At 36.8% G+C, this 24,935-nt stretch overlaps 1 protein-coding gene across 16 annotated transcripts; it reads right to left on the bottom strand.

Moving 5' to 3' along the window:
• Positions 1-943: 943 nt before the first annotated feature.
• On the bottom strand, positions 944-23,402 carry OtopLa (Otopetrin-like a). 16 transcript variants are annotated; one of them, XM_068283657.1, is made up of 12 exons: positions 23,223-23,402; positions 17,926-18,123; positions 16,651-16,784; positions 16,134-16,181; positions 10,115-10,225; positions 9,274-9,458; positions 9,048-9,214; positions 8,870-8,981; positions 8,641-8,801; positions 5,747-7,158; positions 5,312-5,672; positions 944-4,852 (listed from the first exon to the last, which is right to left on the bottom strand). In XM_068283657.1, exons 2-12 carry the CDS (start codon positions 18,079-18,081, stop codon positions 4,712-4,714), a joined length of 2,988 nt encoding a protein of 995 aa, XP_068139758.1. In that variant the 5' UTR covers positions 18,082-18,123; positions 23,223-23,402; the 3' UTR covers positions 944-4,711. The 16 variants fall into 16 exon arrangements, with proteins under 16 accessions (XP_068139758.1, XP_068139760.1, XP_068139761.1 ...); XM_068283659.1 differs by having other exon boundaries at positions 5,324-5,672; XM_068283660.1 differs by having other exon boundaries at positions 17,944-18,123.
• Positions 23,403-24,935: the final 1,533 nt, after the last annotated feature.

The raw sequence follows: 24,935 nt of genomic DNA, 5'->3' as shown, positions 1-24,935 counted from the left end.
TGCCTTTTTCTTTAAATTTTGGTTTTGTTTTCTATGCTTTTTTTTGTCTTTTGTAATAATTGTTAACTGGTGCTTTGTGAACCACGCCCACAATTCACACAGACACTCCATTTATAAACACAGCCACCCAACCAACCACCCACCCACACACACACACACACACACTCACACACACATTTGCATAGAATAATCGCACTTCCCCTTGCTAATTGGTTTCGAGACCTTTCATTAAACAAAACAAAAAGCAACAAAAAAGAAAATCACAAATAAATGAAAAAATTAAATCAAAAGAAACAAAAAAGAAAACACTGTTTGCCACACAAAAATTTCAAAAGAAAGAACCAAATACAACAAAAACGATAATAAAATGTGAAAAAAATATACAATATATGCTTTTTTTATTTTAATTAAATAATCTCGACCAAAGACAAAGATTCTATTATGAAGCCTGGATAATTTTATCTACTTAGTTTTTTAGAACTTGGACTTAGAGTAAAACAACAACTTGTTCAAAAATAACCAGCACAGAGCGACAGTTTGTGGACACTTTTTGAAAACTGCACACGTTGATAAATGCTATCGATAACATTGAACAGTGCTGCCAGATCAATGCTGAAAAAATACCTTTTTATTGCCATGCAAAATAGCTGGAATTCAGATTGTGTTGAAGTTAGGCCCGGGCCTCAAGGCTTTTCTAAATTTTTAAATATTTTAGTGCTTAAAAAGTTTAAATGAAATAAATAGTAACTTAAATTTTGAGTATAATGTCAAACGTAAGTGTATGTTTAAATGAAATAAATAATAACTGCATTGTTGAGTAAAATGTAAAGCGTAAGTGTATGTTTAGTTGTGATGGCATCGTAAGTTCGAAAGTTTTCTCTCTTCTCTTTCTGAAATGTCGAACGCATTCGATAAAGTGGTAAGTAAATAAAACGACATATACTTTTTGTTGTACATATTTTTAATACTAATTTTTATTCAATTTAAAATTACTTGTATGTCATCTTTGTTTCGTTTTACCATTAACTCTTGTTTGGTTTTGTTGTTGTTTCTCTTTATGCTGGTTATGGGTATTCGTTATGTAATGAATACATTCACTCATACGAGTAATACTTGTAAGTTTTGAATGAGTTTTGGCGTGTGGTAGATGGCTCCATTCTTCAAGCCTGCCATTCGAAATGTATCGTATTTGAGTTTATTTTTGTTTAATGGTTTTCATTTTGGTAGTATCTAAAATGCGACAATGATGATAAAAATTGCTTAGAATTTTGTTGTTTGTTTTATTATTATGTGTTTGGTTTTTAGTTTTTATATTTATATATATATTCAATATATTCCACATACAATTTGATTTGTATTATTTGTTTGGTATATTTTTATTTTCGTTATTTCGTTTGGTTTGGTTATGATGAGCGGGGGAAAATGCATTTCTTTTGTTTTTTTTTTTTTTTTTTACTATAACTTAGCGTTTTGTTCGAAATGTTTTCAATATAGAGGTATGTATATACATACATATATGTATATATGTATGTATATGTATATATGAATACACTCTATATAGATTATGGATTGTTGCTGTTGTTGTTGTGCGTTTAAGTTTTCTTGTATTTACTTTTGTTTTTTTTTGTTTTTAGAGTACAGAATACATAATTGCATTATGTTATGTCTTTAGCTTTATCGCGTCATTTCGTCGTTCCTTATCAATTATACAACTTAGTTGGGAAACATTTAATAAATACATTTTGCGATTTTTGGTTTTGTTTTCGAGTTTGTTGTAAGTATTACATAAATTACAGCAAAATATGATCTTATCGTGTGTTAAACTAAATGAGATAAAAAAAAAAAAAAAAATAAAGAAATCCCAATATTTTCATATTACGTTTCTTTATGATATATATGTATTTCGGCGAATATACATACATACATATGCACAAACATATACATATATTGCAATTTGTATATATGTATATACATATATATATATAATTAATATTATTCCAATACTAAAAGCTACACGAAATACAAAGATTTTTTAACGATTATTCGCTAAGGTAAATGAATGTATTCATTCAATTTTTGAGTTTGAGTACTTTGATGAAATTTTACTTCAAGGTCCCCTCTACACACACATACAGAATTCAAACTGGCACACAGTCTGTACGAAAAATGTCTCACCAATTGGCCTCATTTTCTTTGAGCTTCATCTTTTGAGCATTAAGTTTCCGACTTTCAGTGCACAAATTTATCCTTAATTAAACTTGATTTGCATTTTCGTTTCGTTTTCATATTGAAATTGAATGTACCTTCTTAACCCAGTGGGTGGACCCCTTTTAATTGGGTACTGAATATGATTTTAGAATAGTTTCAAAGGTTTTCCAGAGTGAATTTGACTGTTTCAAATATGTGAAAGCAAAAAATGTTATCGAAAGTCATTTTGAGTACAAATTCGTATATTCGTGTTGTTGGGGGAGAAAAATTGTCCAACTTTCCAATTTTTGTTTTGTGTTTTTCTTGTGTGTCTTTTATTTTGATTTACTTTTTTAACATTGAATACAAATACACACATATGTATATATATATATATATATACACATATATATATATATATATATACACATATATACATATATATGCAATTTCTTGTTCGACTTTTTGATGATTCTCTATATAGCAGTATATATATGTAGATGTAGATATACACACACATACAAACATGATCAAACGATCAGTTCAAGAGAAAGGACAGTTGATCTATATAATCTGTATTCTTTGGTCTTTAGCCGAGGGCCATCAATTTTCATGTCTTATGTTTTGAGTTTTCAATTCTGTGTTTTCTATCGACTTTGTTTCGACTTTGGGTTTGTTTCTGGATCGGGAAAAGTCGGCGATTTTCGATATATGTATGTATATATGTAAGATGCCATATCCTTGTAAAAAAACACTTGATTCATTTTGGTTTTTTTTCTTTTCTTCGTTTTTGTTTTGAAATACTTTGAATTTGGTGGGTTAGTATACATATATTTTATAGATATACGTTTTCTTTTCTTTTCTTTTAATTTCTTGTGTTTTCTCTCAATAAATGCGTTTTGTGGTTCAAATTTATCGTTTTCGGTTTTCGTATTTTTTTTTGTTTTTGTTTTTTTTGTTTCTGGTATTAGAGAAGAACTTGGTTTTTTTTTAATGTTTTTCTTTTTTTCATTTATTATTATTATTTTTTTTTAATGTTAACATCACTACTAATAATCAAAAAATGGACATTTATATAAACTTTTATATGTATATGTATTAAAAATGTTGAGTTTTTTTTTTTTGTTTTGCTTGGTTGGTTTTTGGTTTTTTTGATTTAATTTTTTCCATTTAACTTTTTTTTTGTCATAGATTTTTGTTGTTTACGCCATGAAGGAGAATTTTTATTTCAAGTAATTTCATTTTCCTTATGAAGTTGGAAAAGAAGAATTTCAAAAAAAAAGGAAGGATTTTTCTTTTGTTTGTTTTTTTTTTAACGAAATTTTTGTGGTTTTGTTTTTTGTGTTCCTTATGTTTTTTTTTGTTTAAATAAATTCATCACAGTTTGTTGTTGTTTTGTTTTGCGGCTGTTGTTGTTCTTGGTTTTTTTTTGGTTTTGTTCGGTTTGTGAAATGTGAAATGAATTTTTCATTTTGGTTTTTGTGGTTCTTCTTCTTCATGGCATTTAGATGACTTTTGACTTTTGGTTTTGCAAAGTTTTTTTTGTTGTTTTGGGAAATGTTCTAATAAAAAAACTTTTCTTACCTACTTACTTTTTGGGATGGCGCGGGGGACCAATAAAATGTAAAAAAGATAAAAACAACCATTTTTTTTTCTTTTTAGGATTTTTCGTGTTTTTTTTTATGTTTTTGTTTTAACTTACACATTTTTTGTTTTGTTTTTGTTTTTTTTTTTTTTGGTTTGGTTTTTGTTTAAAGAAACAGAACAGAAACATAAAAGTTATGATAATAAATAAAGTATATAGAAATTAATGTTTAAAAACAAATCTCTGTGTGGGTGGTGGGTGTTGGTTGGGGGAGATGGTCAAAAGGGTGTGCTGGGAGGAGGGGAGGGGCGAAGGGATGTGTTACTGCTATGACTTAGTTCTTAGATTCTTCAAAGTTTTTCAATCAGAGAAAAGCAATTACTGAACTTGCAGGAGGAGCTGCTCCCGAAATTTCCTCAATATTTTTTCACGTTTCAAACGGAATAAAGAAGAACTCCGATTCTCTCTCCGATTTTGCTTGGCTTTATAATAACTTATTGTTGTTTGTATAAGTTCATTCTCTTCTCATTGATTCATTGATTTCTGGGTCCAAATGTTGGTTTTATTTTAAACTTAGTTTTTACCTATGCATAACTAAAAAAAAAAAAATACAAAAAAAAAAAAAACCATAATATCATTATCATATAATATATATGTTTATATGCATATATATTATATATTTACTTTTTGTTTGTTGTTTTTTTTTCTTTTTTTTTTCCTTTGTATATGTTTAATATGGAATTAGAAACTAATTTTCAACTTCTGCTTGATTTCTATTCTCATTTTGCGTATTTGCCGCTGCGGTTCGCTACAAATTTTGTTTTGTTTTTAATTTTCGATTTTGTTTTCCTTTTGTTGGTTTTGTTTTAATTTTTGGGTTTTTGGTGCATTTTCAATATATGTTAACTCTCTCTTTGGAGAGATGATGGCCTAAAGGGCTTACTCCAAGCGCGCCTTGTAGGTGGTCTTCCAGATCTCGGCGAGTGTGACAGCGCTGTGGAAGCGATGGAAAATGCACAAGGGCAGTGTGATGCGCTGTATGATGGACCAGGGCACAAAGCCATAGAACTCCAATTGCACCTGTTGACAGATCGGGAAAGAAGTTAGACAATCTCTGGCGTAACAAACATAAAGATATGTACAGTGATGTAAAAAATATGGAACATGCATTGAAACAGGCAACATCAAGACAAAGACAAAGTGTAACCTCAACTTGCTGCCGATCGTTAATTTGTTAATCGATCAACAATCGTGAATCTCAAATGAAATCAATGTCAATATTGATGTGGAATATCAAATGAATGTTATTTTAGAAAAGTTATATAGCAAAGAAAATATCGAAATCAAATATCGGCAGTGATTGTTTGAACCTATCGATGGAATATTTTTAATATCATGCATATGTATATGTATTATCGTGGTGTGTGTGTCTGAGTTAAGGAGTATATCGATTACATAGAAAACACAACAAAATGTTAACGATTAGAGAACAACGAGATCAGTTAATCGTCTTACTTAATTCAGTCTCGCCTTACGTACATAGCTACTTACAGGATTGGCGAATACTTTTTGGGCTTCGAACGTGTAAATGGCAAACATGGCCACATTGCAGATCAGTAGGAAGGTGACAATCTGGCGACCGGGCTTGCTGCGATCATGCTCGGGCAAATGGACACGACGTCGCGATACATCGGCAATGAATAGCAATTGCAAAATGACCTGGAATACGGCAACTCCGCCGGTGGTTGTGACCAGTAGACTGGGTTCGCTTTCCAGCACCTTGAGGCTGCCGGCGATGATGCTGAACACGGAATATGTAAACAGGCCAAATGCCGAGATGCGCAACAAGATGTCATTAAGATTGGATTGCTCCTCGCAGCGGAATTTCAAATTCTTAACCCTATGCGAAAAAGAGGGAAAATTGGGGTTAACTCTGTGTTGAGACAACTTGGCTGGGGAGGGGCAAACACTTACCTTATAAAGCCCACTATGATGGCCAAAATGGCAAATGCCATCAGTATACAATGGCTGGCATCGGCCAGATAAACGGCCAATAGCGAGAACTTCTGATGACGCACCAAGACGAAGAAGAGTATCAAGCAAATTAACGCACCGACCAAGAGCAGTAGACCAAAGAAGAGACCCTTCGACGAGCCCACACAATCGACGCGCCCGGAACGTGCCTGCTGTGCCATGGCAACGGCGCGACGTGACAACATTACCTCCAGCCGGTGCTCCAGATCCTCATCGTTGAGTCTGCCTGGATAGCGGCCGATATGCTTCCACATAACATATAGAACAACAGCGCCGATCAGAGAGTACTCAATGATAAAGGGATAGAGATATGGGGCCGAGTCATAGACTATGGTACCCATAATATCGATACGACCGCAGGCAGTGGAGTTTAATGTGCCAATATTGGAGGAGAGAGCCGCCGGATAGATATTGTCCAGACTCTCTAGATTCTCGAAAGCCACCAAACCACCGGCGGCATCGTCGTGCGAAATGTCCGAATAGGTCTGAAAGCTATTCTCGATGCCTGGCCCAAAGAGATTGTTCATTATATTGACAGCACCTTCGGTGGTGCTGGTGGTGGTGGTGGCAGCGGCGGCGGCGATGGTGCTGCTGGGACTCAAAGTGCTTGTGGACGATGCCAATTGATTGAGGAAGGCACTGCCAGTGGCAGCGGACACATCATTGGGCGCAATGTGCGATGTGGGGCTCGGTGCAGCACTGGAGAATAGACGCTGCAGGCTGCCAAAGGGTGACTCACTGGTCGGGCTGCTATCAATCAGGGACGCCATAGTGCTAGTGCGAGTGGTGGTAATGGGAATGCTGGTGGTGCTAGTGGTTGTGGTGGACATGGTGCTGGTGCCACCACCACCTCCCGCGGTAGTGGCAGCCGTTGTGGCACTTGTGATAAACTTCTTCAGCTTGCGGGCCATAGTAGTGCTGGGCCATTGATAGCCTGGCGTTGTGTATGGAGCACGGGTGGTTGTTGTGGTCGTGCTGCTGATTGCGATATCATCGCCACCGCCCATACCCAAACTCTTCGATATACCATTGACAGTATTCCTTAGCATCTTGGACAGAACATTGTCACTCTTGTAGACATTCTTTGGCAACAAATCTTCGCCATCGAGCACCTCGAATTCGGTATTTGGTCCCGCATGGGTGCGCAACACTGTTCCGGCATGACGCAAAGCATGCTGTCTTATCGAATAACCAATGGACGATGCATTCGGATCGGCCTCACGTTTCTGATGATAGATGGTGATCTCCAATAGCGATTCCTTGACCAAAGTGCGTATCCACACGCAGATATTGGTGGCCACCACATGCATCAGACCGAAGCGTGCGATCACCTTGAATCGATGGATGTTCAGCTAAAAAACATAGCCAGAATGCAAAACAGGGCACAGAGGGAAGAACGGGGGGCAACTTGAGTATGACTTTTATCAAAGATTATATTAATATATATATGTATATATATATGGAGATAGAGAGAGAGAGATAGCATAATGCTAAGATATACGATATAACTATACCGTATATGCTTATTTTTAGAATGCCAAAAAAAGTAGCGTCAATTTCGCTAAGTTTTTTCTTTTTTCTTTCGTTCGTTTTAATCTAATATCTTATGTACATAAGCTAAAGATTATATATATTTCTACATATTGTATGTTCGTATATATAGATATATGTAATTATATACATATTATGTGAGTGAAATGAGCGTATTGCAGTAAGGGTAGGATAGAGTAAGTACAGAGTAGAGTTTAGAGGTAAGAGTTAGAGTTAGAGTTAGAGTTAGAAAATGATTTGTATATCGTACCTGAAATGGCGGCCTAGTCTGCGATCGCGAATCGAATCAAATCGAATCGAATTTGGGGGCGGAGAGTAGTAGTAGTAGTAGTAGTAGTTGTTGTTGTTGGGATTATGTACACAAAAATGTATTTTTTTTTCATTAAATAACTACGTTGCAAAAAATTTTGAAATTTATTTGAAAAACAAACGAATACGAAAAAAACTAAAACACAATGATGAATGAGTGAAGTGACGTGACGTGACGTGAAGTGAAGTGGAATGAGTGAATGAATGAATTGATTGGATGGCATGATTGAATGAATGAATGATTGATGGCAATGAAGTTGAGTGCGTGTTTTTTTGGTGGTGAATGTGAGACATTCGACACGGCCGAATACTTATAGATTTAAGCATGTGATGAAATGGTTGAGAGGAAGCATATTTGGGCGGGAAGGAAGCGTAAAAACAAACGAATACCGAGTGACGAGTAGCGAGTAGCGAGTGATGTTTAACCGATAACGAGTGAAAGTGAATATGGCACATGATTAGCTGTATATATGAATGAGCGATTACGAATAAACGAAACGAGAATTCAAACCCAAAGTTAACTAAATTGGATGTAAACTGCCAATTAGCACGCCAATTCAAGATTGATTGTAATGAGTGAGTTTCAGTTTGAGTTTGAGTGTTGTTGAGTGCCGAGACCCTATTCTACAGATAGATAGATAAACTAATAGACTAACCTTTCGATTTCGACTTTGAGGTTCTTGGCGGTGGGGTGTGGATGGGTCTTTTTGGGTAAGGGGTGTATAGAGGAAAGAGATGTTTGGTGAAAAGATAGGGAACGGGTGCGGACCTTTATTGCTTTTCAGTCTTTATGTGTGTGTGTGTGTGTGTGTGAGTGTAAATGTTAATGTGTGTGTGTCTGTGGGTGTATGTACTTAGTCATAGTTTAAAGTAGTTTAGTTAGGTTAATAGTAGTTATATAGTTGAAGTAGTATAATAACTGTTAGTCTTAATTGTTCATAAACTTAAATTAATGTTCTATAACATCGACTTACCCTGGCATTCATGAAGATAAAGTACATTTGCATAAAGGTAAATATCATTTGCAGCAATGGATTCACTCCAATCAATATATGATGGCAGGGCGAATCGAATGGTATCTCAAAGAATGAACCAAACTCCAAGCCAATATAGATCATGGCACCCAGACCAAAAGCTAATAGAACAGAATGAAATGATCATTTAGATCATGTGAGTTGATTGAGCCTTCCTTGAGCTACTTACCAATGGCTCCAACGCGCAAAAAGAAACTACCATGTGTGAGATCACTGTGTGTGGTCTTTCGTTTACGTACATTCTTGGGTGTGACAGCAACTTCAGCATCCACGGGTGCTTCCTATCGAATAGATAGGACATCCATTTGCATCAGAACTAATCAGTTACTTATCATTGTTCAACTCACTTGATAGGCGGCAGTGGCACCTGCTTTGCCCGCCTTGCCCGAATCCTTAGAGCCTTTCGCATCCTTCGAATCGGCTGGATCGGCATTTTTCGATTTCTTTGATTTCTTCTCTTTGGGTTGGGGTTTCGGTTTGCTGCCACCATTGCCGCCATTGCAGCAAGAGCTTTCTGTAAGAATCAATTAAAATTGACACATGGACACTTTCTCGCACTTGGAGGGAACTTACCCTGCAGCAGGAAACAGAAGACATACAACAGGAAGAGTATGCTGGTGCCGTATAGATAAGTGAAGAATGTTTCGTAGTAGAGCACCGGCAAACGGTGTGTGGTCACATCGCTAATCACATAGGCAATGCAGACAACAATCAAGAGTATGGCATACACCAAGCTGGTCACAATGAACAGTGAAGTCCTGTGTAAAAGTAGTTATTCCTTTAATATGTTGGCATAAGAGAGTGCAAGAATCATTCGACGAGACAATTTAATTGTGCATGTGTGTCTGTGTGTGTGGTTGTCTGGGAGTTAACTGTGTCAAGATCTATCGTTCAATTTGACCCCCTTATTCCATTACAAAGTTAGTGTCTTTGTGTGTGTGTGTGTGTGTAAGTGTTTGACATGCATCCATTAATGTGTTTGGGGTATAAGTCCTTTAAAGTGATTTTAGTGCCAAGATCTTTTCTACTTTGATTCAAGAACCCGTCGAGATCATCATTGACAGTAAGTAACTTCTTCTTTTTGTGCCCGATTTTGCCACTCGTGGGCACTTAACAAGGAGTGCCTACTTAACATATGTACATATATACATATACATACATACATACATTTATATGCAAATCAGTTGCATGCTCTGACCCAGTTTAGGGAGCAAACATTGCTGCAAATGAGACGCCACCCCAAGCAGCCGACCCACTCACTTAGACCCTTGGACAGCCTCTGATTGGTGGGTGGGAGAAGATGAAATGTAACAACTCTCTCCTCCCCATATTCCCCCCCATTCTTAGTGAAGAAATTTGCTTTTTTTGTGGTTTACTTTTTGGGATTTTTTTTTGTTGGGGTTCACCATATTACCATAGTTCAATCGGTCCTGTTATTGGATTTGTTTGATATGTGCCCTGTACCGTTATATTCGCTGGCATGAAACTGTATTTATTTGGATTTGGCTTAAATGTGTAGCAAACCCTATATAAGAAACGGACGATTTTTGCTTTTCATTGTTTTTGATTAGAGTTCTTAACTAGGCAACGAAAGGATAAAGGGATTATCATCTATAGGTAGATATATCTGAATTAGCGGAATAAGCACATTATATACAAATATATATACATATACAGTATTCATCCATACATACATACAGTACATACAGCAAGCAGGTGAGGTGTGTAAGTGTGTATGTGTGTATGTGTGGAATGTATCTTGTATGTTTCGGTTAGTTCGAGAAAAGGTAAAGACTTGGGATCAGTTCACAGAATGGCAGTGGGGGGCATAAGACGGCCTTGAGTATTTGGGGGTGTGTGCCTAATAGACCCTCCCCCCAACAAAAAAAACCCCCTTTTGACAAGTGTCACACCTTTGCAAGGGTTGCGGCATCACATTCTTGAGCTCCATTTCCTTATTGGCCGCATTATTCTTTTCAGCACTGTCCGTGCTGCCGGCCGTATGGGAACGGGATACCGGTAATGTGGCCATATTATCGCCACCTTCCACATCGACGGTAGCGACCTTCACTTCGCCGCCGCCCATTGTTTCCGTATCGGTCTCCGTTGTGATTGGTTTAATGTATCGACGATTCGAATTTTATTTTATTTTCGTTAATGTTTTATATTTTAATATTTGAATTTCACTTTACACACTGGTTCACTTTGTTAGTTCTGGGGGGAAAATGAAACGATTTGCAGTATGCAACAGAATTTTAGAATTCTCTCTCTCTGCCTGTCCTAAGATCCTTTCACTCTCTCTGTCTCTCTCTCTCTCTCTCTCTCTCTCTGTGTTTGTGTGTGGATTGCGTTTGAGAATTGCATACAACATAGTTTTGTGGGCGACAAATGTGAGGCGTGGCCAAAAAGTCGAAAGGCTCGTAAGCCGCACTTTTGAGAGCTAATTGCTTATGCTGTTGTTGTTGTTGTTGCTGTTGCTGTTTGTTGTCCTTTGGCTTTTGGAATGCGTCCCGGTGCGACCTAGTAACACACACATACAACATACACGGACGGAGAACGAGCGTGATAGCGATAGAGAGAGAGCGAGAAGCACCCTGGCTTAAAAGTCATCCCCTTGTGGATGCTGGATGTTGAAAGGGGCAAACGTAAGAACCATCGAGAGAGAGAGAGAGAGCAGTGTGGAGTCTATACTTCTGTATGCCTTAAATTTCAGGATTCACTCTCCTTCGCTCATTCTGCCAGGAAGTCATCATGTATGTGTATATGTTGGTATGTTAGGGCTTTCTCAGTGTGTGTGTGTGTGTATGCAGCATATAGCCCGGTGCCAACATAATCGCTACTGCTATTGCTCTCCCTCTTTCTCTCTCTCTCTGTCTGTCTATCTCTCTCTTTCCTTTTTGAGGGGCCTGGCTAAAATTAAAGCAAATACTTATCGCGCCCTATTGCAAATTGTTTCATTTTTCGTATAAATATAAAATAAAAACCAACACACACTAACACACACACACACAAACACTTCAACAGGCACACATATAAAAAAAATTAGAAAAAAAGATTAGTTAAATACACTTGATTAGAAGGACAAGTGTAGATATATATACATATATATAGATGTATATATATGTATATTTCATTTAGATTTGAGCGCTTCCTTTTTGGACACTTTTGCACTAATCACAAGACACGATAACAAAAAATTCGGAATAAATGTGCCACAAAAATGAAATCAAACTGAGTTATTTTAGCACTTTTTCGTTTTGGTTCCTTATTTTTTCTTTGGCCAGACTTGGAATACTTGGGTCTACCTTCTTCTTCGCACACATACGAACGCACGCACACACACACACTCTGTTTCAGAGGGCAACGTTAGACACACGTCCAAGACCCTTTACTATCCAACTACAACTGAAAAGGCACGGCTCAGCTCGCAGAGCTTGAAGGTCCAGCATCAGCAGAAGCAGAAGCAGCCGCCCTGCTTGCTGTTTGCGCCGAATCCACTCGAAATCCATCATCAGTGTGAACAGCATCCGCTCTCTCCTGCAGAGAGAGGATACTTTGCATCCGAACGAGCCAAAGCTCTGTTATAGGGGAAATGCACAGATTTTTGTATGCCAGAAAGTAGGACACATAAGTATTCCCATCTACATATAGTATATACATGAGCATAAGGAGGTGTACACACATATATATGTAGGAGGAGTATGTACGTACATACATACATACATTCAGTTGATTTGCCATATTCATTTCTATTTGCAAAAGAATTTTTACTTGATTGGTGGAATGCTAGAAGAACTTGCCTTCTGCTCGTTATCATTATGCTAGCTAATGCAGGATGGTATAGAATATCCTTTGCCCTCCATCAGCTCACAAGAAATGAATGAAATTGAAATAGTTCAGTTTACATTTCAGATTTCCAACTTATTGGGCTTGGGCATAAATGCATTTCGTAAACGTAAATCGAAAGGATTCGAGTCCTTTCTTCTGTTGAGTTAATCTATTCATTTTTCAATTAATCTCCCGTATTCTCTCTCTGTCTCTGTGTCTTATTTTGCTCTTTAATGGGGTCAACTTGTCAAAGCCCTACAGCAAACGTATTCCCAAGATACACAATGACAACCCGCTATTCCATTTTTAATTGGCCTACCCAAGAAGAAGGGATGATGCACTGGGCTGAACGTGAATGCAGTGACAATAATGACACAAAATCAGAGGCAAAAATCACATTCAAATCGAAGCAAAAACTCTCCTCACCCTGTCGAGCACAGCGCAACAGCCCAAAAACTCAATTACCCACGTTTTGCCACGTGTGTGTGAATGGCTGTGTGAACGAATGGCTTTATGTGTTTGTGTGTGTGAGTCCAATGCGATGCGCCGGTCACGAGCCACAGCCAATCTTTATCCCATAAGAGTCATTCAGTTCATCTAGTCTACTTATTTACAATACGAAACTTTACGATAAAACAAGGAATAAACATGCACAGTGGTTTGAAAACAATTTTCAAATAAGAAATGAACACACAAAGTCACTTTGTGAATTAACTGAGCTATAACCATTACTTGAGATGTTTGCACCCAAAATCTATCTTGTCTCTGTCATATTTAAGATGGCAGATAATCTGAAGGCGAATCTGTCTTTGAAATATTTTGACCCAACTACAATTTCATACCACTGTGCAGTCTCTCGTTGGCTTACGATAAAAGAAGCAGCGTCGTTTCGTCAACGAAATCGTCGAATCGTCGTTGCCGTCATGCAGTCTACGTAATTCGGTTCCTGGTTTAGGTTGCCGCATCCTTTTTCGGGGTAGCTTTTTGTCGTCGTTTCGTTTTGTATATCGTAAGTCCTGTGGCACTCGGGTTTCGGTTTTCTTTGTTTCTGTTTTGTGCTCTTGTTTCACAACAAGCAACATCGCACATTCTGTTTTGGTTGCGCATTCTGTGTGTTTGGCATGCCGGGCCTCTGGGCCCTGATACTGGCATACTGCATTGGTTCGTGACCCATGGAAATGGCTGGTGGAAGGGGACATAGACGACGACGACGACAACGACGATGGGGAGGATGACAAGGAGTTGGAGGAGGAGAGTAGCGTTAGGGCAGAAGGATTTGCGTCGCGACTTTAGCCAACTGCGACGTAAATGCATTGAATGAACACATGATGATGGTCATAATGATAAGGGGTGAGCTCTATCTCTCTCTTTCTCTCTTTCTCCCACTGCTTGGCTTGGCTTGGTACTCAGCTGAGAAAATTTGAATTATAATCCAGAAGCTCTGTAAACCTTTGCTTCAATTTCAATTAAAATTTTTCATATCATATCATCATTAATATCATCATCATGATCATCCCTTGCCTCAATGACCACTCCTCACATCCTAAAGAGTTAATTTCCCTCCCTTAGCCCTAACCATTCTACATTTTTTACGATTCCAGCTATAATTGTTGGGTCTCTAGCTTTTGTTGTGGTCATATCCTCAGTGCTCAGTTGTTGGTGGGGGAGGGGGCGGTGCCAGAACATAATGAACATGTGTAAAAGCCTGAAACTCCTTTTAAGGTTTTGGTTTGGTTTTGGTTTTAAAGGGGTTGGTTGCATGTGTTATTTATATTACGCTTTATGCTTTTTGCTAACCCTCGGCTAAAATGCCAAAGTAAATTAACAATGTTTAACATTGAGTTTTAAAAATAGGTTTTGTTTTTTTTTTTTTTGTCGTCAAGGGACTTTGGGCCTAATCAGGCGTTGATTTTCCAAGGTAAAAAACAAAGCAAAAATAGAATAAAACTTCTTTGATCTGCATTGAGAGGAGGCAGGGGAAACAAACCAGCAAGGCTTAGTAAAATGTTTCAACAACTTTTCAAATACTTTCAATCATCCATATAAGAATGCAGAATAAAAATGAAGATCTCAACATTTTTGATTAGTTTTCAAATCAATAAGTCTTGAACTTTAACCTTATCATATTTGAATTCAAATCGATGGCCATTATATAGTATAAAAGTTGAATTGATTGGAATGTCTTTTGATAAATAGAAAAACTTAAATCTCATTCATGGATCGATTGACTCTCAATAGAGTTTATTTGGAAAGGACAATAGGTTTTGAACTAAATTCATTGCCTAATTGATCTGCTCATTGCAAGTAATAATCACAGACACATAAGAAAATGCATCAATTTTCCTCAAATTGTGTGTTAGGCATGTCGAAAAGTTCATTTGCCGTCTTGTAAAATGGTAAAAAGTTTGCAAGAGGGCAAAGTACTTAGCCTCGAGTTGTACATTTTTGTTTGTGTTTCATCATTTGGGCCGAGCCCAAAAGCCAAGCATCAATACATACATACATATACTGCAGATGTATTAATACATATACATACATATGTGTGTGCATGTTCACATAAAGTATGTAGAACTAGCGAATGTAAGTCATTCGTACAATGACACTTTATGCCAGAGACGCAGACACACAGATACAGATATACAGAGAGATGGAGATGGTAATGGAGATGGAGGGGGGGTCAGATGCAGATAGGGTTGCATCGAGTAGAGGATTGGGTAGAGGATTGTTTGGCTTTCGGTTAGCTCACAGACAATGGAGAAAAACTAAAGTGAAATCTGCCCAACGCAGTCAGCCAAGTGGAATATGCTTGTCTCGGGCCTTTATTTTTTTTTTTTTGATATTTGTGTTTTTCTTTTTTCTAACATTTTTTTGTGTGTGTGTGTATTTGTTATTGCGTAATTTGTTTGCAACTTCTTTGTGCAACAATTTTTTGAATGACTTTTCGCTTCCGAATGCAGAGACAGAGAAATGCCAAAAGGCAGGGAGAGGGAGAAAGGAAAACGAGTGTCTCTTAACAATAGACCATAATCGGAAATGTAAGTCAAATACTTTAGTTCGTTGACATTATAATCCGCGAAATGAAACAATGCTCCCTCGCATATTACTTATATAATAACACAGCAATAAGTATCGTAATCGTCTACGAGAATGTTTATTTTGGCGAGGACTCCAAAGAGTTCACCGTCGAAAACCAGCTTAGACTTCATTTTTCAGCTCGATTAGCTGAATATGAATAATAAATACTCCAGCACACGCTGCGTATACGTAACTTTGAAAATCGTTAAACCTTTCCCATTAATAAAAGTTGTTATCAATTAAGAGGTGCTCGCTCTACTTTACTAAGTCATACACAACTAAGATCTAGGTGAGATCGGGTGAGATACATACTGACAAGGGTTAATGGTTGGTGGTGGGTGATGGGTGGGGGAAGCGCAATTGGGAATTGTGTTTACTTATAAGAAACTTAAACAAATATCCAAAATCATAGGTTTAATGTACAGCTATTTGCCATATTTGATATATATATATATATATGTAGATATATAGAGGGTATATGTACAATATATATATGTATAATATAATATAATTTGTATACCAAATCTGACCTTTTCTGTGGTTTCGTCAGATGAACCGCATGGGGATGTGATTTCACGCTGCAACGGTTTTTATATAGTATTTTTTTTTTTTTTTTGTTTTTTGATTCTTATCGTTCTGGTTGATTATGAGTTTTAGATATACATATGTATGTAGTTAGAAGGTTCTACTAAGGTTGAAGTTTAAGGACAGAGACAGAGACAGAAAGGCCTAAAGAAAGGTTTTGATAGAGATAGCTTAAATGAGTGTGATGAGAATGTGGTGGGGAAGGGGATGATCTGAACACAGTGATGTGTGATTTCTGTGTCTCTCTGTATATGTGTGTGTGTGTGTATGTGGGAGTGATTAGCAAAATTATGAGAACTAAACAAAAAGAGAAAAAAACAACACAACACAACAATTACAATTACAATTCTGAAGGTACCATAGAATAGGAATGAAAACGGCTTTTGGGAGGTTGGGGTTCGGGGGAATTTGGACGGGTTTTCAACACTTAGTATACATAGATTTTCATTGGAACACACTTACTTGGCGTTTTTTGGTCGTCGCGCATCGATGGGAAAATCATCATCGAAATCCAAATTGAAGTCTTCACCCAAATCGTGTGGGACTAAAGGTGTGCGCTGATGTGCAGGACTTGTGTGATAGCCATCGCCATGTAGCTATTCAGTTCGAGTCAATAACATTTGAGGGGAGACAGAAGAATTAATAGATTAGCCAGAGAATTCTCTTCATTTGGTGTCTTGGTCTTTTGCCAGTGTCACAAAAAAACAACAATAAATTGGAATTTACATATATACAAGATACAAGTTGATAATCATATCTATGGAATGGTATATAAACAATGAAATATCATGCGAATTTTCAAATTTGCTTTTCAATTTCTCAACAAGATAGAACAAAAACCGAATACAACTAATTTCAATTCCAATTTATTGCAAATATATATAGCCAACAATCTGGGAATGTATAATTTTTCGAAATTTTTACCCCCTAAAGTATGCAATTGAAATATTTTGTATATGTTCCATAGCCATATTAAAAGCTCTTGATGTAAATAAGAGAATGTCAATAGTTCTACAATAAATACTTTCAATGGCATACTTTTGGGGGGCAAAATTCCTTTATTCTACATTCCTAGATCTGCCATCATTTAAAAAAAAAAAAATATATATATATAAAATCAAGAAGTTAAGGGCGAATCGGCGGTACTCGTGCAAGGATTTTGGTTGTATTTTCGAATTAATAAATTTTTTTATTTCGGTTTGGTTTGGTTTTAATTTTCACAGTTTTTGATTGATTGATTGATTGGTACGAATCTAAAAGAAAAATTGACTTTGAAAAATTATAGAATATAAGTTATTGTGTTTTTATTTTATAAAAATAAAAAGTTGCTATCAGTGTTTGGATAAAGGTATATGCATATGATATATACTATATGATATGAATGATATATGTATGTATATAAGTATGGCTATATTCAATGGTCAACATTCATTTTGTAGGCATGTATAAATTTTGAATAATTAAATTGAAAACTTTCGCAAAAGTTGATGTTTTCTTTTAAATTTAAAGATTATTTTAGAATTAAAGATCATGGAACTTTTGGCAGTTTTATTTTACAGCTCGGACACATAGAGATAGTCTGGATGGTTTAGGGAAATCCAATTTGGATAAATAAATGTTTGAACATGCTCTACGAATGTAAAGATAAGGCGTTTTGTATGTATGTATGTAAGTATGTACATAGATGAAAGTATCCTTGAATCCTTGTAGCGAGTATCATGGAAGCCAAGCCCCTACCTTAACCACTGTGCCGACCTGATTCGACTCGGATGCCGCCGACTGGCGATTGTCCAATAGATTCGCTCGCTCCATATTTTCCAACTGCAAAGTCGTCTCTCTGGGCTGATCCAATAAACGTTCACGCATTTCATGTATATAGGGACAACGCTGCATTCCTCTTCCTCTGTCTCACGTGAAAACCTTTTCCTGTTCGATCTGATCAATTGTTTGGGTTTATACTTAGTTCTTATGCACTTATAATAGATTGTAGTAGTTTGTTGGGTTTGGTTATGTTGGTTATGCTGGTTTAACTAGCCCAATTAGTTAGCCTAATTAGTTCTAGCCGAGTAAGAGTAAGAATATACGCAATTGGCAAATGCCTATAAAGTTCATTGGGAGGTAATATTTTAGGTTTTTTGGTTTTTTGTTTGGTTAATGCTTTAAGTGTTCGGTTCAAAAATTTGATTAATCGAGAATAAATCAGTCAAACAGTTTGCGGCAGCAGTTTTAGATTTAAGACTTTTAGTTATCAATTTGGTCGTTTCTGGAATCGAGAAGAGAAATGGAGAAAACTTAGAATATTGATGATTATAATGGGCAAGAGCTTAAGTTTAAGTTTGAATAGGAAAAAAATAACCCAATCTTCATTCGTTGAATTCAAAATATGAACTGATTTTATTAACAAAAGTACCGAGTTTATATGGGGAATCTTAGGCTCTAGGAGGTAACAATTGTACTTAAAATGTCTTATTCTAATGAGACTCAAACCCACGATTTCGGGGGTTGAAAATGATTATTATTTCTTGGGTTAGTTTAGAATTACAAGTGTTTCTCCACAACGTGTGTGGCTGATTGTAATTTTAGTCATATGCTAGATACAAGAGAACTGATACTGATCAGGAATGTATATAACCTTGACAGGATCGAGGGAATAAAATGAGTTTATTTCGACATTTAGTCACGGAACAGGTCATATGTCAGGTTCAGACTGGCTTTCCTGTGTGTTTATAAATGCTTTGGTTTCTTTCTTTTTAGTTCCTCTATTTATGTACATTGTGTAATTTGTTGTTCTTTCTGTTTCATATTTCCGAAACAACCTTGAAGTTGTTGATTGAACAGTAGACACAACAAGTGGCGGAGGCGAATGCGAAAAGAAGAAAAAAGAAAATTCCAAAATTTTTGTTTTCTTTCTATGCGTCGAGATGGCTCGTTAAAATAATTGAATCGAACAATGTTAAGTTATTTTGAGGAATTTAAATCCAGTCCAGAGAGTGCGTCCATGTCCCACGTGACAGATTGATGGGGCCCAGAGTCAGTCCATGACGGAATATACATCTGCTGATATAGCTGGCCATAATGTTAATACCCTTAGACTGGGTCCACTTAATGGTTTGGTCTGTGCCAATTCGGATGGCTTGCAAAGAGTATACTCAAGTCGTTAAGTTTCTAAGAACAGGAACTTGCTGGATTGCCTTCTTTTGGTTAGAATTTGTTTAGCTTATATGCCAGTGCCCCAAAACTTTTGCCTTTGGCACGCATTCAAAATAATTTGTGATGAAATTTTGCATGTTGCAGATTATATCAACGAATCAACGATTCGGGGAGTGAATGGGGTAAAGTTGGGTGGGGTTATACATATGAATGTATGGAAATATACACATCCGAACGCACAATGAATGGAATTGGGATTCTTGTGGGCGAGGTCGTGTGCCATATATGTATTTGGTGGCGTGTGACGCGGGAGGGGGGTTGCCGGGAGAGATGCCTATAAATGCCTACAAAAACAAACAACAACAAGTGTAAGATGTGATCCGAATTGGTGTGCTGCGCTGCGGTTGTATGGGGTCGGTTGAGGAATCGATTGGGTTATAAACATAAATCTCTAAATGTGCTGCTCCCCATGTTCATGTCCGCCGGAGTGTTTATTGAAGTTGGCCATTCGAGTTTGTATAGATCGAATTGAATTTCCTATCAATACATATGTTTGTTAAGATGTTTCATCTTATTCGGGTGATCTATCTATTAATTATTTTATAAATTTCCAACTCTCAATTTGTCTATCTGTCTCACCTTCCTAATCACTCTATTTAACAGCGTTCAGTGTTCATATCTTAAATGAGTCACTCATTTTTCAATGTCTACATAAATCAAGTTGATTGATTCATTCTCATTCTGACCTGATCTTGTGCTCTTCCCTTTTAGTGGATCTGTTTTCACCCTTCTTCATCTTGATCTTATTCCGTTTATCTAGACCGTTCCATTAAGACGTTGTTAGACCTGATAAGTATGCATACACATAAAGTAGTCGGTCTAGAAATATTCTAGTTTACCCACATTTAACATAATATTTCGTTTGCTTTTATCGAACTTTTGTGTTTTTTGTTTTGCTATTGGCATTCATGGTCAAGTCCGACAGCAGACTTGTGGCATGTTCTCGCTTAGCTTGGCTAATACCATTAACATTGGATGGCTAACAAACACCTGGTAGAAGGTGTCAGTTGCCAGGGGCCCATACCGAAAAACCAAAAAGCCAGCAAAATGCAACCCAAAAAACTTGTTAATTACACTGTCTTAGTGAATTTGGAAGATCTATGCGAAATTGTGGACTATGTGCTAAATTGACCTACTTTAGTCCATGGCAAGACCAATTAGATAATGGCCAAATGTGATAGACAAAGGAAGGAGCCCATACAAAAAGGGAGAGTGAAAGGAAACCACCTGTGGAAATGAGTCAAAAGAGTCGAAGAAACTGTTATTTCTTTCTTTTTGATTGAGACTGATCACATTTCTTCAAACACATTTCTAGATGTGTAAACATATTAGTTTGCTATAAATAAAACACTGGAAATGATGCATATGATTTGATACTTATTTTCCTCCTCATGGTGGTCGTTGATAGATTACAGACCGAGAGACTCAGACCCAGACCCAGACCGCACCCACCCACCCAACCAACCACCCATTCATCTATCCATTCATTCATTCACTCGTTCACTGGTGGCGCCCACACTGACAACCGGATATGCAATTGTATCTAACAGAAGAAAACAAAAAACAACAACGAAACATCAAAATGGGAATGGAAATGGAAATGAGGATGAGGCACCATGAGAACCACCAAGCAACCAGATGGACACAGGCATCACAGATGAGATGCAAGTCGGGGAAATAGCGTGACCTTATAAACAATAAATGCAAACAAAAGTCAAAGGAAAAACCACTAGAACCACACAGACAGATCCCCACTCCCCCACGTCAATTCCACCCCTCATTCGTCTGGGTGTGGATGAGTATTCCTTTTTGGTCACTTCTTCTCTTTGATGAGAGGGGTTCCATGTTTTGGGTGTGTGTGTGTGTGTTGGGCGAAACCTTCAACCCCCAATTGCAATAGATGCGCGAGGTCGTCGGCTCATTAGTTAATATGCAGATACTTGGGTCCAACCACCAAAGAACCAAACCCAAAACCGTATGCATTCTATGGTCTATTTCTGTTTTTTTTTTCGCCTTCCTTTCTTCTATTTTGCTTTTTTTTTTGATGTGTTAGACTTACCACCCCCACAGGGCAACAACGTTTCGAGAATTAGCAGCAACCCTTGTGTTGTAGCATATTGAAAGTAAGTTTCATCCATCACGAAAATGATTTTTTCTAACATTCACAAAAAACTACTAGGAAACTACTTGTAAATCTTTTTACTAACAGTTAATATCACAACATAACAATCTGTCTTTCAGATCCTTTTGACAGAGATCAAATGAGAAGATGTAATAATAGAATCTATGGCAATCAAAGATAGTCTTAAACTAAGGAAAGGAACAAGATCCTTGTTAAATGGCAACAACTCATCTACCAGCTACCATTTGATATTTAGATAAAAGCTAGCTAGTCCATGATCATTTCATAGTCTTCAAATTTGAGTCTTACAAAGTTGTAATGCTGATGAAAGGAGCAAAGGCCTTTGGGCCTGTTAAGATTTTGAAATCTGATTTGATTTGGTTCAATAGTGATCTATAGAAACTTGGGTATAGCCAGTCTAATTGTAAGTTGACCTAGTTTTGTAGGCATATCAGTTAAAGAGACCCTCATATTACTTATGTCTAGCCTGTTTTGTCAATTTTGCGGTTGTCTTTCGTCTTGCATTTCTTTTGTTATATTTTTATGTTGCTGTTTTCTTTTTTGTCTTCTTGTGCAATTAACATTTCTTTTTTGTCTTTAGTGTGTGTGTATGAGTTTGTTGTGTGTGCATTTCTATGGGTTTACTTGGGCGAAGGTAACAACAACTACAATTGGCAATTCCAATGTCTTTTCTAATGGAAGACCAAGAAATGTGTGTGCCTTTTATATATGTACATACACACACACACACACACACACACATAGATACATATGTATGTACATAGTTGGTAACTTGAGAAGGTCCAAAGTTTTGATAGGCAAAAAGTAGGTAGGTAGTTAGAGGTTGAAACAAAATGATCAAAGAGCTTAGCGAGAGACGCTAATGATGTCACTATTCGAGTCAACCAAGAGACACCAATCACCTGGGTACTTACTTGGTTTTCCTTTCTATGTGTTTGTTTCTTTCTCTTTGGGTTTCTTTGTTTTGTGTCCTTCCTTCATACAAGTTTTCGTCTTCTTTTAGATTTCACTTCCCGTTTACGTTTTGTCGTTTTGTTGTTTTGTTTTTGTTACGCACTTTGCTCGAGTCCTGTGGAGTGGGTGGTGGTTGTGGTGGAGGAGGAAGTGGAAGTGGAGGCCAGGAAAGGGATGGTGACGCTTTGGTTGCTCTGGCTGATTCGGGTAATTCAGACTGTTGCGCGCATTGGCAAGTTTCTTGGGCCAAAACAAAATATTTTTTGACGAATTTGTCGCTGATGCTTTCTTTCTTTATTTTGACGATGGCCAAGGGGCAGTGTGGGGGCGGGGGAACTTCCTTTTGGCCAGACAAAATGGCGCACTTTTATTCACACAAACGCACACACACACACACAGTCACACACACAAACACTTACACAGTAGAGGCACGCAAACAAAAGATTCAGTTTGGTTTTACCAAAATTGTTTATTAGATTATTGTTATCGAATTTGTATCAAAAATAGTTAATAGTTATTTTATATTCAGCACTAGCAACGGCAGATGGAAAGAGAGGGAAAACGAATAGCAATAACAATTAATGCCTGGCAATTAAATGGATAGGCAACAACAATAACAACAACAGCAACAAAACGACCATTCACTAGTTTAATAGTTACAACTAAACGATCGACTAAATGCTTAAAAGGAAACGCAAAGAACAAAAAAAAAAACAAAAAACTTCACTTGTTTTGTTAATTTTGGTTATTTGTTGTTGTCGTCATCAGTTGTTGTTGTTGTGGTTGTTGCTGTTTGGTTTGTTTGTTGGTTGGTCTTCTTTTTATTATTATTATTTATTTTATTTGTTGTATGTCTTATAATGTGGCAGTTGCAATCACCGGTGCGAAGTGTTCCATCACTCGTAACAGTTCGTTTCTGACTGAGCAACTAACAACTCAAAAGCAAAAACCAAAAAACGTAAGCGACAACAGCAACAGCGGCAACAACGCCAACAACAGCGGCAACAGCAGACGAGAATCAAGCAGCGACGCAGCAGCAGCAACAGCAACAATCGGCATATGATGAGAAACGTGAATCACGTAAAAATGTTTACGATATTCCATTTCAAAGCATAAGAACCAAATGTAATGCCATATCTCAAGTTGAAGTTAGAACTCCAAGATACCCTTTACTCAAGACTAGATGAAAATTAAGGAAATCTCACTATTAAACATTTGTGACTGTTAACAAACCTTCTTGTTTCATGGAGATTTACAAAAATATTGATAATCAGTTAAAAAATCACCAATGTCTTCTTTTGTTTACTTCAAAAAAAAAAAAGAGATACAGTGAATTGGAATGAAAGTTAAAGTAAAATTGATCAATTCAAAACTTTTCTTTGCCATTTACTAAGAGTTAAATCGATTGCATAAAGGTGGATAACCTGTATTATCTTCATTAATTTGATCAAATTCAAAATCGATCTTGGCCCAACTATCAATTTATCGTACAAAATTAATGAAAAAAGTCACTCCACCCATAATTATCATTTAAGAGGCAAAGACAAACAAAGAAGTTTTTAGTTGTTAGCAAGTAATTTTAAATGCTTGCCCATATACCCACTTCAATTCGTTTACAGGGTGCAACATAAAGAAAAGAGACAAAGAAAAACCTGACAATTAATTATAATTCTACCTAAATGCAGTCGGTTTAAGTTTTTTCATCTGCTGCTTTGCGACAGTTTGAATAATTTAAACTTGTTTGCCTACCGGACATAACTAACTTGGCCCGAATATGTACTCGTAAATGTGTACAGAAACCACGGTGACTACAGATATTAACTGCTTGGAGTAGTTACTCAATACGATGAATAAAATTGATCGTCTCTCGTCAAAGATCATAGCTAGATTATGTTTCTAACAATTACAATATTAAAGGGGAACTTGGACAATTGAATAAAAGTGGTGAGGAATAGTAACTCCTATGCCAATCCCTTGTTGGGATTATAAAAATCACTTACTATGTATTAGGAGAAATAGAGATTGTTTGAATAGTAAAGTTGATAATATTAGTGAGTTAGTTCGATGAGAATTAATGAATTCGATGTCACAATAATGAGTTAGTTCATTTATTTATGGTTTAGAAAAGATGAAGTTCTTGTTAGCTTTTTATATAAGAAGTTGCTCCTTACTGGCTTGTGGATCATGAAAATATAATATGTAATGGCTTTGGTCATTCATTTCCATTTGAATTTTTAGTATTTGTATTTGTTTTAGCCTGCTCCGCCTTGTGCCTTTGCTTTTGCATTTGTTTAGCAACTAATGCTCTCTGGGACTCGGTCACTCCTCAAAAGGACTCTCCACTAGGAGTGTGTGGTGTGTGCGTGTGTGTGTGTGTGCGAGTATATACTTTGAAAAAGTCCTCGAGCCAAAGACGTACAAAAAGATGCAATTCAAGGCG

The sequence above is a fragment of the Drosophila tropicalis genome, unplaced genomic scaffold, assembly GCF_018151085.1.
Source record: "Drosophila tropicalis isolate 14030-0801.00 unplaced genomic scaffold, ASM1815108v1 contig_158, whole genome shotgun sequence".
Lineage (NCBI taxonomy): Eukaryota > Metazoa > Arthropoda > Insecta > Diptera > Drosophilidae > Drosophila > Drosophila tropicalis.
This window is presented reverse-complemented; position numbering and strand designations above follow the sequence as displayed.

Excerpts from the sequence above, each read along its gene's own strand:
- OtopLa (XM_068283657.1), bottom strand. The coding sequence starts at position 18,081 with ATGCAGCGTTGTCCCTATATACATGAAATGCGTGAACGTTTATTGGAT. Across the intron at positions 16,785-17,925 it reads AGGTCGGCACAGTGGTTAAG|CTACATGGCGATGGCTATCA; the intron begins GTAGGGGCTTGG and ends CGAACTGAATAG. Across the intron at positions 9,459-10,114 it reads ACAGGACCGATTGAACTATG|GACTTCACTGTTCATTGTGA; the intron begins GTAATATGGTGA and ends ACTTTTACACAG.